The sequence below is a fragment of the Entelurus aequoreus genome, linkage group LG27 (assembly GCF_033978785.1).
Source record: "Entelurus aequoreus isolate RoL-2023_Sb linkage group LG27, RoL_Eaeq_v1.1, whole genome shotgun sequence".
NCBI lineage: Eukaryota > Metazoa > Chordata > Actinopteri > Syngnathiformes > Syngnathidae > Entelurus > Entelurus aequoreus.
In genome coordinates, this window is record NC_084757.1 from 26,605,602 (window position 1) to 26,619,976 (window position 14,375).

A 14,375-nucleotide genomic window follows, 5' to 3' on the forward strand; every position below is an offset into this window, starting at 1 on the left:
GTTGGAGTTGCAGACAACTTCATTACTGCTGAATAGCAGTTTTCAGTAATGTCACAGAAGATGCAGGATTTGCTATAACATTTACGTGGTGAAATTTGAGCCGGTGTTCTGGCAAGACACGCAGCCTCCTGAAACTCCTACAAATCCTGCATGTGCGTAACAAGGAATATCGAAATGTAATTGGGCGTCCCTGAGCGTGCATCCATTTTGACGGAATCTTTCACTCGAGTACAATCTTTAGCCATGCATATGGGAGTCCAAGAGACAGCTGTGGTTAAGATCAGCAGCCGTTCAGTTAAAAAAAAAGGACAAATATCGGCCCTCCGAGCCGATTCCACGATAGCTTCAGTTCAACTTGTCACAGTAAGTTCAGTCACCAGTTCTGTGGTGGCGTCAAATGCACACTGCACTGAAGTCTTGCGAGATTTTAACAGCAGAGATCTGGCGTGATGTCCAAAATCCCTCTTTTTGAACAATTCTAGAAGCATTTTTTTTGTTATTTTCAATTGCCTTTTAGGTCATTCAAATGAAAAGTTTTTGTTCAAGTTCACATGATTACATGTTCTTGCTTTGTCACTTGTATTAGGCATTAGACCAGTATTAATTATTAATACTTCTACGTGGGAATGTGGACGTAGAAGAATGTGTTGGCCTCCATCATGTGACTCTTTATTACTACTTCTGGTGTTTTGTCGCTGGTGTTGTCTGTCAAGGAAGGGGCGAACGGGGTTGACCTCACGTTAATCATGTCGTTACATAAGTGCACCCTGGGGTTTTCTTTTATAGCTTATGTAATGAGGGCAAGAGGAACTGCAAATTATGTTTAACTTGTTGACCTGCAATAGTCCCCCCCACCCCCACCCCCACCATTGTCAAGGAATGTGGTGTATCCATGTGGCGGGCACTGACTCACCTCTTGGTTAAGAAAGCAGTAGAGGATTGCCACAAGCAGACCCTGAAAGACAACATTTGAAAGTGAGTCATGTTAATCAAATACATTTTTTATACATTAAAGGCCTACTGAAAGCCACTACTACCGACCACGCAGTCTGATAGTTTATATATCAATGATGAAATCTTAACATTGCAACACATGCCAATACGGCCGGGTTAACTTATAAAGTGCAATTTTAAATTTCCCGGGAAACTTCCGGTTGAAAACGTCTAGATATGATGACCTTTGCGCGTGACGTCAATGGTTGAAGCGGAAGTATTCGGACACATTGTATCCCAATACAAAAAGCTCTGTTTTTATCTCATAATTCCACAGTATTCTGGACATCTGTGTTGGTGAATCTTTTGCAATTTGTTTAATGAACAATGGAGACTGCAAAGAAGAAAGCTGTAGGTGGGATCGGTGTATTAGCGGCTGGCTGCAGCAACACAACCAGGAGGACTTTGAGTTGGATAGCAGACGCGCTATCCAACGCTAGCTGCCGACCGCATCGATGATCGGGTGAAGTCCTTCGTCGCGCCGTCGATCACTGGAACGCAGGTGAGCACGGGTGTTGATGAGCAGATGAGGGCTGGCGTAGGTGGATAGCTAATGTTTTTAGCATAGCTCTGTGAGGTCCCGTAGCTAAGTTAGCTTCAATGGCGTCGTTAGCAACAGCATTGTTAAGCTTCGCCAGGCGGTACAGCATTAACTGTGTAGTTACATGTCCATGGTTTAATAGTATTGTTGATCTTCTGTCTATCCTTCCAGTCAGGGGCTTATTTATTTTGTTTCTATCTGCAGTTAAACCCGCTGCTATCACGTTAGCTCCGTAGCTAAAGTGCTTCACCGATGCATTGTCGTGGAGATAAAAGTCACTGTGAATGTCCATTTCGCGTTCTCGACTCTCATTTTCAAGAGGATATAGTATCCGAGGTGGTTTAAAATACAAATCTGTGATCCACAATAGAAAAAGGAGAAAGTGTGGAATCCAATGAGCCAGCTTGTACCTAAATTACGGTCAGAGCGAAAAAAGATGCGTCCTGCACTGCACTCTAGTCCTTCACTCTCACGTTCCTCATCCACGAATCTTTCATCCTCGCTCAAATTAATGGGGTAATCGTCGCTTTCTCGGTCCGAATCGCTCTCGTTGCTGGTGTAAACAATGGGGAAATGTGAGGAGCCTTTCAACCTGCGACGTCACGCTACTTCCGGTACAGGCAAGGCTTTTTTTTATCAGCGACCAAAAGTTGCGAACTTTATCGTCGATGTTCTCTACTAAATCCTTTCAGCAAAAATATGGCAATATCGCGAAATGATCAAGTATGACACATAGAATGGATCTGCTATCCCCGTTTAAATGAAAAAAAAAATATTTCAGTAGGCCTTTAATTTTCCTCACATAGTTTATGCAACAGCAGCATCTCTTCTAGTCTTCATTTTTCACAAATGTTTCACTGGCTACTTTCTTTACCACGTCACAATTCAATCAGAAACAACATCAGAGGTGTTAGCGTTCCCCACTGACATGAGGAGTTTTGCTGGTAAATATTGAACACGAGACGGTTATTGGGACGAATTCACTAACACACCTTAGACAAAAAAAACTATCTTAATAAGTTAATATAAGGCATAAAATAATCAGGCGTTTGCTGTCTTCGGTCTGAAGGGGGAAAATCAGGACAAAACAGCCTGATTATTTTTACCCCGCTTATATGCTGGCACTTGCAACTTTCATTGGTCCCTGGGTGGCTTTTTTTTTGTTGCAGATTTACTCAACAACAACAAAAAGCCCAGACTCGCCATCCTGTGGGATTTTTTTGGGCGCTCATTTCCATTGAATGTTAATTGGGAAGACAAAAGAGATTTGGTTTTTAAGGTTTATGAAAACCGATGCAACATTTTAGTTAAACTGAATAATACGAAAAGCGGGGTGTATTAAAACACGCGGCAGGCTTACACACACACATGCATCCACAAAAAATATACCCCACACACACATACCCCACCCCACCCCCCATCAAATGCCCTTGACACAAATTCCTTAGTGGTGATGGACAGCTGGGCAGCGCCTGAAGAGCTGCAGCCTGCCACCGTAGCCCCTCACTCCCTCCCCTCTGTTGTAAGTCTCGAGAGGTCTGTTGTAATATGTATATGTGCTTTGCTATGGAGGTTTTTCCCCACTCTAGACTGGGCCCCCTTAGGAGCCCAGTCTAGATTGTATTTTTTTACTTGTCCTCCCCCAGCGTTGACCTTTTTCCCATCTTTTACGGGGAGCCTTGTGGCGACCCATCAGCGTTCCTGTTCTGTAACCCTGTACACTGTTTGTTTGTCTAATCTTAAACGGGTTTGTGCTGAAAACAAAGTTTCGTTGTACTTGTGAAATGACAATTAAGACCTACCTACCTACCTACCTACCTACAACAATAAATGACATTTCTGGCATCCTCTGTGTGTTGTGGTCAAATTCCAGATATAATAACATCAAAATTGTATAATCATTACACAAATGGTCGATGACTTATTAACAATTGGTTGCTAATTCCCACTTTTGTTTGATGACGGCCATGTTTTTCCACCAATCTTGCTCAACTTTAACACACATGTGCTTGCCAGCTCCCTAAAAGTGCATACCAAATGTTATGGTGATCCGGCAATACACTCTAAAGTTGCAGCAGCTTTTTTGTAACTGTGGACACTCTTGTGATTTTGGATAACATCGGACTGTCTGCCCCGCAGGATTTTGAGGACCAGTCATAGACAATTTAGAGTGAAAAGCAAATTTTATTTTCACTCGTATACAAAAAATTCCAACTTGGATTGTTTCCCTGGCTTCGAGACTCTCCCGAAGGACAGTGCGGCAAAGACACAACAAACTCCCTTCTTGTCTCATGGACACACACCTGTTGTTGTTGACTTTGGACTTATCGGCTGCACGACATCAAGTCCGCGGAACAGAGACACGCGGCAGGCTTACACACACACATGCATCCACAAAAATATACGACACACACACATATCCCACCCCCAATCCAACGCCCTCGACGCGAATCCCTTAGGGGTGATGGACGGCTGTATGACACATAGAATGGATCTGCTATCCCCGTTTAAATAAGAAAATTTCATTTCAGTAGGCCTTTAAGGGGTTTAATAACAACGCCATCGTGTGGTGTTTGTGTCGGAAAAATAATAGCGCAGGCAACACAGTTGGGGTGCACGTTTCAATACATTTTCACCCTTTTGCTTGCATGCAGCAGTTAGGGAGTAGAAGAGTTTGCTTACACACACGTGTCCAAATCTCTTAGCATTACTATACTTGGCAGTTCAGACATATTCTTCCTTTTGTAATATTTTGTAATATTTTCGTTTAAGTTTCATTGTGTAAAATCAAGTAACAGTTTAATAGTAAGGTGAAGTGAAGGTTTGACTTTTTTTTTTTTGTGACACATCATTACAATCAACTCCATCGGATTCAAACTCATGCAATTATTTGATAATTTCCAAGTAAGGAAGACCTGTCTGGGCTGATGATATATGATTATATTCAATCATAGACTTCCTTGCATAATTAGGACACAGGAAATAATTCATTCGTTGGAGACGGTTATATTGTGGTCTATAACACACACACTTATTATAGAGCAATCATTTAAGAGAACTTTGAATCAAACATTATTTAACACAAGCTGACACCTCTGAATGTGAGATTTAAAAAAAAAAAAATACAGGATATTAATCCAACATCATATTTTCATTAAGACAATTCTCCAGTGCCCTGAAACATATAGACATATATTGAGATTCTGATCAAACTGCTGCTGAACTAGAACTAGTATTTGACTAATTATATGTGATCTACTTCAATAAAACACTATTATAAGCACATTCGATAGTTCTGAAAAAAGGCAAAACCTGATTTCGACTTTCTTAAATATTCAGCTTTGAGGTTTACTAACATTTGTATTTACTGAAAGTACTGTATGGTGAAATGTGCTCAAGTTGACGTCGACATACATGGTGAGCCGCTTCTGTTGATATGAAATTACAGTAGGCACCCAAAGAGGTCTGTTTGTGTCAACATGTGTTGTAGTATTGTCGCTAAGTAGCGTGAAGCTATAAAAACACAACTGTTGTCTAGTTAAAGTTAAAGTACCAATGATTGTCACACACACACACTAGGCGTGGCGAAATTATTCTCTGCATATGACCCATCCCCTTGTTCCACCCCCTGTGAGGTGAGCAGCAGCGGTGGCCACGCCCGGGAATCATTTTGGTGATGTAACCCCCAATTCCAACGCTTGATGGTGAGTGCCAAGCAGGGAGGTAATGGGTCCCATTTTTATAGTCTTTGGTATGACTCGGCCGGGGTTTGAACTCACAACCTACCGATCTCAGGGAAGACACTCTAACCACTAGGCCACACAGCATTAAAATGTGCACACAGGGACTTCCTACTCAGTGCAAATTAAGTTTCAAAATAAAAGCATGACAGTATTAAGCTAGATTTATTTATTTATTTTAGGTTGTTAGCCAACGAAAGAATAGTGATTAGGGATGTCCGATAATGGCTTTTTGCCGATATCTGATATTCCGATATTGTCCAACTCTTTAAATACCGATACCGATATCAACCGATACCGATACATACAGTTGTGGAATTAACACATTATTATGCCTAATTTGGACAACCAGGTATGGTGAAGATAAGGTCCTTTTTTTTAAAAATTAATACAATAAGATAAATTAATTAAAAACATTTTCTTGAATAAAAAAGAAAGTAAAACAATATAAAAACAGTTACATAGAAACTAGTAATTAATGAAAATGAGTAAAATTAACTGTTAAAGATTAGTACTATTAGTGGACCAGCAGCACGCACAATCATGTGTGCTTACGGACTGTATCCCTGCAGACTGTATTGATATATATTGATATATAATGTAGTAACCAGAATATTAATAACAGAAAGAAACAACCCTTTTGTGTGAATGAGTGTGAATGGGGGAGGGAGGTTTTTTGGGTTGGTGCACTAATTGTAAGTGTATCTTGTGTTTTTTATGTTGATTTATTTAAATAAAAAAAAACAACAACCCGATACCGATAATTAAAAAAACGATACCGATAATTTCCGATATTACATTTTTAAGCATTTATCGGCCCATATTATCGGACATCTCTAATAGTGATTGGTACCGAATTTGGTACTTGAGTAGGGACCGACCAAATTCCGTAGGTATCGATTCACGTAAAATCAAAACTGTGCCGTATTGTGATACTTTTCTTGCTCGTGATGACTAAACACTTGACGAGAAAATAAATACTCAAGCAGCACTCAGGTAATGTTGCACTTTTCAATACCAACCAAGCAAGTATGCCTGACAGAAAACACTAGGACGTAAGTAAGGCTCAACTTTTCTAAAATGCGGTAGCTCGGTGCTAATTTACTGTTGCTTTTGCAACTGATTGGCATTTGTGATTTTACATGGTGATTTTAATACCTCGAAATTCGCTAATGAAAACTACAACTTAGATGCATGTTACAATCAAACAGCTGGTGTGTAATAAGTACAATATACCTGCAGTATAAACACCATTGTATGGCACAACAACACTAGAGAGACATTCAGCCTAATGGCAAAGACTACTTCAACTCACCGTAGTCTATAGACTACTGCCATCTAATGTCTTGGAAATGTAACTGCATGCAAAATCTATTGTATAATACTTGCAAATGAGACTCAAAAATGTACTAGGAAAGCAAGTTATAACAACTGGACAGCAGAGTTATTATAATAAGCTCATTTTAAATGTTACAAAAAAAATTGGATTTTATCAAACATTGGTACCGCTGAATGCGATTTCCAGGTACTATGAATTGATACCGAATCGGCTCAAATGTACTAACCCATGCCTATACACAAAGATTTATTGTTGTTGTAGTCAAGACGACAACCTCCTATATCGACTTAAGCTTATTAAACATAACAATAACAATCTTTAAAAATATAACTTAATGTATGCCAAGAGCAGGATTTTTTCCTCATAAATCCAAGTTGTTTTTGTTATTTTTATCGGGGAATATGATTGTACCTGGAAGGATCCTATGCAGAGCTCAATGCAGAGGCGCAGGTTCACGTTGAAGTAGTCGGGCAGGAAATTGAAGAACATGTAGTGAGTGCCAAACAAAGGAATGAGCAGCAGGGTGGACTTGGTCAGGCGTCTACAAGGAGCACAAACAAACATGATGTTGAGGGAGGTATTAAACACGTGTCTCATAAGAACAAATGTACTAATAATGTACACTGTTTATAATTAGAAGGAGCAAGGCCAAAATATTTGGGGGTTTAGTCCATTCTGCTACTGCAGCAGTGCCGCATGATATTTTTACATGTTTATTTTTGTAATCAGCCAGCTCATTTCAATTAGGAATGTCGCTAAGCCTCGCCAGGGAAACGTGAATGAGCGAGACGGACCGGTGCCTGGCTAAATTAAACATTGCCCAGAGTGACAACATTCTTTACTCCAATTTGCATCTTTTTATAGGAGAGGAAATAATAGCAGAACAGTATAAGAGAAAGGGAGATTTGACATATCCCAAAAGTCAAGTTCTAAGATGCACCCATCCTAATTCAGGGCTCGAAAAAATTTAGCAACATCTGTGGCACGAACATGCTGTGACCGCTCTTGACTTTTTACTTGTTAACAGACGAGGGATGTAACAGTAAACGGTATAATGATAATTCGCAATAAAATCCACGAAAAATTTAACATTTTTAATTACCCAAAAAACTTAATTTATTCATGCATTTTCGGCAACACGAAGTCAGGCGCATGCACACTAGCGTCGTTTGGCTTGATAATCATGGAACTACACAGACTTTGCTATGGAGATTTACCCTCGGAGTAAACAGAGCCAAGCGCCAAACGTCATTTTCCCTCGCTTCCCGCCGTGCGTTTAAGAACGCACTGTTGTGTTTAGATGGAGACAGGTGTGGACAATATTGGAGACAGACACACTTGTCCCCACACAAAGTATACAGAGAAAGAGAAAACGATTTGTTCTGCAGCAGGCGATGTGTCGTGAACGTTGTCACAACTTGTTTATAAAGTCTTTAGTTTGTGTACTGGGATGTTCACTCGTCCTTTATTTAACTGCAAACTGTACAAGTGACAAATGTTTTGTCATCTCATCGAACTGAACGGAGGCTGTGGAGATTGTGTATTCGATGTGAGAGGTGTCACTCCTCTTTATTTGTGTTGGCCAAACTGAAGAGAAGAACTAAGCTTGTTTATTAGACTTTATCTTCATTAGCCAAACTGCTTTGTGTTTTATTTTAATATCAAAAAGTAAACACAAAGTTTTTATACATTACTTGTTTTTTTCATGTCACAAAGGTGACATGAAAAAAACATTCATGCGATGCAGCATTTTGTTAATGTGTTATTGAGTATAGTTAATTCCCATATGACATATTTCTGCTCAAACTATTAATGGATCTGTCCCGATACATCATTGACATGTACATATAAATAAACAAAACTTAAAAAAAAAAAATCATAATAATAAAAAAATACCTCCCTCTATCAAAATGTAAAAATAGTAATGAAGGTATCATAAAATGACAAAAAGCTTTGGAGTCCCTGCCTCGAAATAAAATGTCTGCCTTGATGCCCTTCCAACTTGCCTTGGTGCTCTAAAATTTATGAACCCTCCTTTAAGGCAACACTTGCCTTGACCTTAAAAATAAAAAATTTGAGGCCTGCTAATTTTTTCCCCAAGACTGATTTGTGACGCCTCTTATGGTTTGTGGTGAAAATGCGTTGGAAGACATGCTAGCATATAAGGACTCCAGATATCATTAAATATTGTATCACCTTTAGATAAATGGCCAATAACTTATGGACGATTAGTAGCAAGCAGTTATTCTTACTCTGCAAAGACATTTTTCAACCAATCTTGCTCAAACTTTACACACAAATGCTTTTCATTCCTCTAAAGGGTGTGTACCAAATTTTGTAGCAATTCGACAAAACACTCTAAAGTTACAATGGATGTTTCGTAACTGAAAAACAATTCAAACAGGAAGCAATATGTGAACTGAGAAGATCACACATCAGAGTGCTTCGATGTATTTTGTCGTGTATTTTAATTCTGGGGACCAAAATTATTTGATTTATATATAAATTACATATGTAATGGCCACGAATTAGCTAAAGCTAATACAGTTTGCAGATGTCACTACTGCATTCTTCTTAGAGGAAAACACACAGGAAGTAATGAAAACTATTATAGTAGAAATAAACAAACTAAAAAGATGTTTTGATGAAAACACATTATCCTTGAATTTAAGCAAAACCAAATGCGTGTTATTCGGAAACGCAAAAATAGGTACTCAAATACAAATGGTGTAGATATTAAAGTAGAACAAAAAAACACATTTTAGGACTGGAATTAGTTAAGCTGGAAACCAAAAAAATTACACATGCACATACAAGAAATATTTTTGAATTAAATGAAATTCTGTAAAAAAAAAAATCATTACCATGTCAGAACTATTTATTATACATTTCAAGTCAGTCCGGTTTATACTGTAGGCCGGTGGTTTAATAACAGCACCGCAACAACAGGAGAAGTTCATGTTTTGACATACGGTCACTCTTTTGTGAGCTGCCGTTCAAAATTAGAAGAGTTAGCTTACACAAACTAATACGGTCGTCGCGTTTAATTAGTCACAGACCAGACCGCCATAAATAATTTTCGCAAAGTAACAATCCCTTTTTATAAATCGAGTATTTTTATATTTACAGCATAAAAAATAGTTTAAGACCTTCTACTGTAAATATGGTTTTGAACATTATCAGAGTCCTCTTTGCATGGAATAACTCCCTTATAATCACTTTTACAATTGTTTTACCTAAAATAGTAGACATGTAATATAAGACACATTGTAACAGATAAAGTTAAAGTTGCCATTTCTAATACAAAGTAGTGTAAAGTTCTTACTTATATCTGTCAGTAAACTCGCCATGAAAGCGCTAAAACATACCGGTGTAGTGAGTTGACATTATTCACCCAAGGAACTTTAGTTATTAGAGAGTTCCAGTCGGACGTTTTTTCACGGGACACATTTCCGACGTTGTTTGAGACGCTGCTCCGTTATTGATTGAAGTAAAGTCTGAATGTCATTAAAACAGTTAGCTCCATCTTTTGACACTTCTTCCACTCCCGTCCTTACACGCTACACCGCTACAACAAAGATGACGGGGAGAAGACGCTGCCGAAGTGTGAGCCACGTAAATAAGACCGCCCACAAAACGACGCATCCTGAAGCGACTGTCAGAAAGCGGCTTGAAGATGATCTGCAAAACATAATTTATGCAACATTTTGACCAAAGAACCACCATTACAAGTTATGTAGACATACATTTAGAAAAAAATCATAATATGACCCCTTTAATGCGCCTTATAATCCGGTGCACCTTTTGTATGAAAATAGATCTGAACAGACCCGCTCATCGGCAGGTGCGCCTCATAATCCGGTGCGCCCTATGGTCCGGAAAATACGGTATTCCCACCTTGCCAGTCAGACGCCACCTTCAATGCCTGTAAAAACAAGGGTCTGGTTGCTATATATTAAAGACCTGTATATGAGGACAACCTTTTTACAAATTTTGCGGAGCTGTCCAGCAGAGCTGATTTGCCTCAACCTCACTTTTTATTGTTTCCTTCATGTCAGGCATTTTTGCAAACAACTTAGCCCCACTACCCCAATCACCCGTCCGGGTCTTCAATCCACCCATTGTCTTCCCCAGATCATGCTCAGAAACGCCACATTTCTCCATTCTGCAATATAATTAGCTCCCTTAACGCCAACCGGCTTACTCATTTGAAAGAGAAATGGGAAGAGGAGGTAGAAGTAGCAATGTCAGACGACCAATGGGATCAGATTCTAAAGCGAGTGCGTTCATCCTCCATTTCCGCAGGACACAATTTATTACAAAGCAAGGATCTTGTCAGAGTGCATTGTAGGAACGTTCAACTGGAGAACATTTTCCCTGCTGTCAACGACAAAACCGGTGCAAGCAGTCGCCTGCGAACCACACTCATACACTTTATTGCCAAAAGTATTTGGCCACCTGCCTTTACTCACATATGACCTTGAAGTGCCATCCCATGGAATTGTCCAAAATGTTTTCGTATCCTGAAGCATTCAAAGTTCCTTTTACTGGAACTAAGGGGCCAAGCCCAACTCCTGAAAAAACAACCCCACACATAATTCCTCCTCCACCAAATTTCACACTCGGCACAATGCAGTCCGAAATGTAGCGTTCTCCTGGCAACCTCCAAACCCAAACTGGTCAATCAGATTGCCAGATGGAAAAGCGTGATTCATCACTCCAGAGAAGGCGTCTCCACTGCTCTAGAGTCCAGTGGCAACATGCTTTACACCACTCCATCCAACGCTTTGGTGATGTATGGCTTAGATGCAGCTGCTCGGCCATGGAAACCCATTCCATGAAGCTCTCTGCGTACTGTACGTGGGCTAATTGGAAGGTCACATGAAGTTTGGAGCTCTGTAGCAACTGACTGTGCAGAAAGTCTTTGCACTATGCACTTCAGCATCCGCTGACCGCTCTCTGTCATTTTACGTGGCCTACCACTTGGTGGCTGGGTTGCTGTTGTTCCCAAACTCTTCACTTTTCTTACACTTAAGTTGACTTTGGAATATTTAGGAGCGAGGAAATTTCACGACTGGATTTGTTGCGTAGTGGCATCCTATGACAGTTCCACGCTGGAAATCACTGAGAGCGGCCCATTCTTTCACAAATGTTTGTAGAAACAGTCTCCATGCCTAAGTGCTTGATTTTATACACCGGGCCAAGTGATTAGGACACCTGATTTTCATCATTTGGATGGGTGGCCAAATACTTTTGGCAATATAGTGTACGTGTTGGTCGTGTCCAGCACGTAATAGCTTCTGAGGTCAGATCTATGATACACTTACTACAGTGCTCTATATAGATCTAAGCTCTGATCCCTGCTTTGCTCTCTTTGGTTCCTCTCCGCCCACAATGACTGATCTCCCATTTGCGAAACGTCCTGTGTTGGCTTTTACAACCTTGCTGGCACCTTATTTTATTTAAAGGCCTACTGAAACCCACTTCTACCGACCACACAGTCTGATAGTTTATATATCAATGATGAAATCTTAACATTGCAACACATGCCAATACGGCCGGGTTAACTTATAAAGTGCAATTTTAAATTTCCAGCGAAACTTCTGGTTGAAAACGTCTATGTATGATGACGTATGCGCGTGACGTCAATGGTTGAAACGGAAGTAATCGGACACATTGTATACAATACAAAAAGCTCGGTTTTCATCGCAAAATTCCACAGTATTCTGGACATCTGTGTTGGTGAATCTTTTGCAATTTGTTTAATGAACAATGGAGACTGCAAAGAAGAAAGCTGTAGGTGGGATCGGTGTATTAGCGGCTGGCTGCAGCAACACAACCAGGAGGACTTTGAGGATAGCAGACGCGCTATCCGACGCTAGCCGCCGACCGCATCGATGATCGGGTGAAGTCCTTCGTCGCGCCGTCGATCGCTGGAACGCAGGTGAGCACGGGTGTTGATGAGCAGATGAGGGCTGGCGTAGGTGGAGAGATAATGTTTTTATCATAGCTCTGACGGGGTCCCGTAGCTAAGTTAGCTTCAATGGCGTCGTTAGCAACAGCATTGCTAGGTTTCGACAGGCGGCACAGCATTAACCGTGTAGTTACAGGTCCAGTGTTTGGTTCGGTGTCTCCTGATAGTAGTATTGTTGATCTGCTGTCTATCCTTCCAGTCAGGGGCTTATTTCTTTTGTTTCTATCTGCATTTAAGCACGATGCTATCACGTTAGCTCCGTAGCTAAAGTGCTTCACCGATGTATTGTCGTGGAGATAAAAGTCACTGTGAATGTCCATTTCGCGTTCTCGACTCTCATTTTCAAGAGGATATAGTATCCGAGGTGGTTTAAAATACAAATCCGTGATCCACAATAGAAAAAGGAGAGAGTGTGGAATCCAATGAGCCCTTGTACCTAAGTTACGGTCAGAGCGAAAAAAAGATACGTCCTGCACTGCACTCTAGTCCTTCACTCTCACGCTCCTCATCCACGAATCTTTCATCCTGGCTCAAATTAATGGGGTAATCGTCGCTTTCTCGGTCCGAATCGCTCTCGCTGCTGGTGTAAACAATGGGGAAATGTGAGGAGCCTTTCAACCTGCGACGTCACGCTACTTCCGGTACAGGCAAGGCTTTTTTTATCAGCGACAAAAAGTTGCGAACTTTATCGTCGATGTTCTCTACTAAATCCTTTCGGCAAAAAAATGGCAATATCGCGAAATGGTCAAGTATGACACATAGAATGGATCTGCTATCCCCGTTTAAATAAAAACATTTCATTTCAGTAGGCCTTTAAGTACAATAACTGCCTCAGGGACATCTTGACTATATAAAACTTGAAAAGATTAGATTTTTGCCACCGGCTCCGGTTGTACAGAACTTGGCAGCCCTTCATGGAGTATTTAAATGGAACCACAATTAATCCAGAAAGTGATTAAGCCCCTCTGCCCTTTCCACTCCTACCCGCATCCCCCAAACCCAGGCCTGAGCAATTATTTTGACTCAAGGGGGCCACATTTAGAGAAACAAATGTGTCTGGGGGCCGGTATAGCGCAAGGGGAAGGCCACAACAGTAGCGATTAGCCATCAAATTCATTAACCGTTCAAAAAAACAAAACAAAAACAGGGAAGCAATCACCTGTATTGTGAGGAGTTGTTGAACTGGATCAGACGAGGGCTCAGCTTCTGTATCAGAATCCTGACGATGTTGACAAACAGCATGAAATTGACCTATGCATAAATAAAAAGGAGGAGGATGTGTGGCAGCTGCCAGCAACAATATGTGCAGCAGAGTGTGTAACTGACTTTTATGCACAGAAATGATTCATCAGGAGAATAGAAAAAAGATAAACAAATCATCTGCATGACAACGACCAGTAGTGTCATACGCAGGTGTAACACAATGAGGAATATTTACCACAATGGAAACAATGATCGGGCCCTTGATGATCCACCAATAGAGCGAGTCCTCATTGATGTCCCAGCATCTGTCAAGATGGAGAGGGGGTTATTTGAAGATGGAACCCCCAGATCAGGGGCGTCAAACCCATTTTAGCTCAGGGGCCAAATGGAGGAAAAGCTGGTTAAGTCATGGCATAATTACTTCAAAATAAAGACAACTTCAGATTGTTTTCTTTGTTTTACTTTGGCCAAAAATAGAGCAAGCACATTCTGAAAGTGTACATATCACAAATAATCCTCTTGACAAAACATTTCAAGTTAGTTGGAAATTCTGAGGAAAATAATTGGTGGAGTTTCCAAAATACA

General features: G+C 40.4%; 1 protein-coding gene across 1 annotated transcript in view; it reads right to left on the reverse strand.

Moving 5' to 3' along the window:
- ghrhrl (growth hormone releasing hormone receptor, like) overlaps positions 1-14,375 on the reverse strand; it is a 59,708-nt gene that overhangs the window by 1,310 nt on the left and 44,023 nt on the right. The window contains exons 9-12 of the mRNA XM_062039564.1: positions 14,026-14,095; positions 13,747-13,838; positions 7,025-7,154; positions 914-955 (exon numbers count right to left, since the gene is read on the reverse strand). Coding sequence (XP_061895548.1) covers positions 914-955; positions 7,025-7,154; positions 13,747-13,838; positions 14,026-14,095 — 334 coding nt within the window. The remainder of the gene's footprint in view (positions 1-913; positions 956-7,024; positions 7,155-13,746; positions 13,839-14,025; positions 14,096-14,375) is intronic.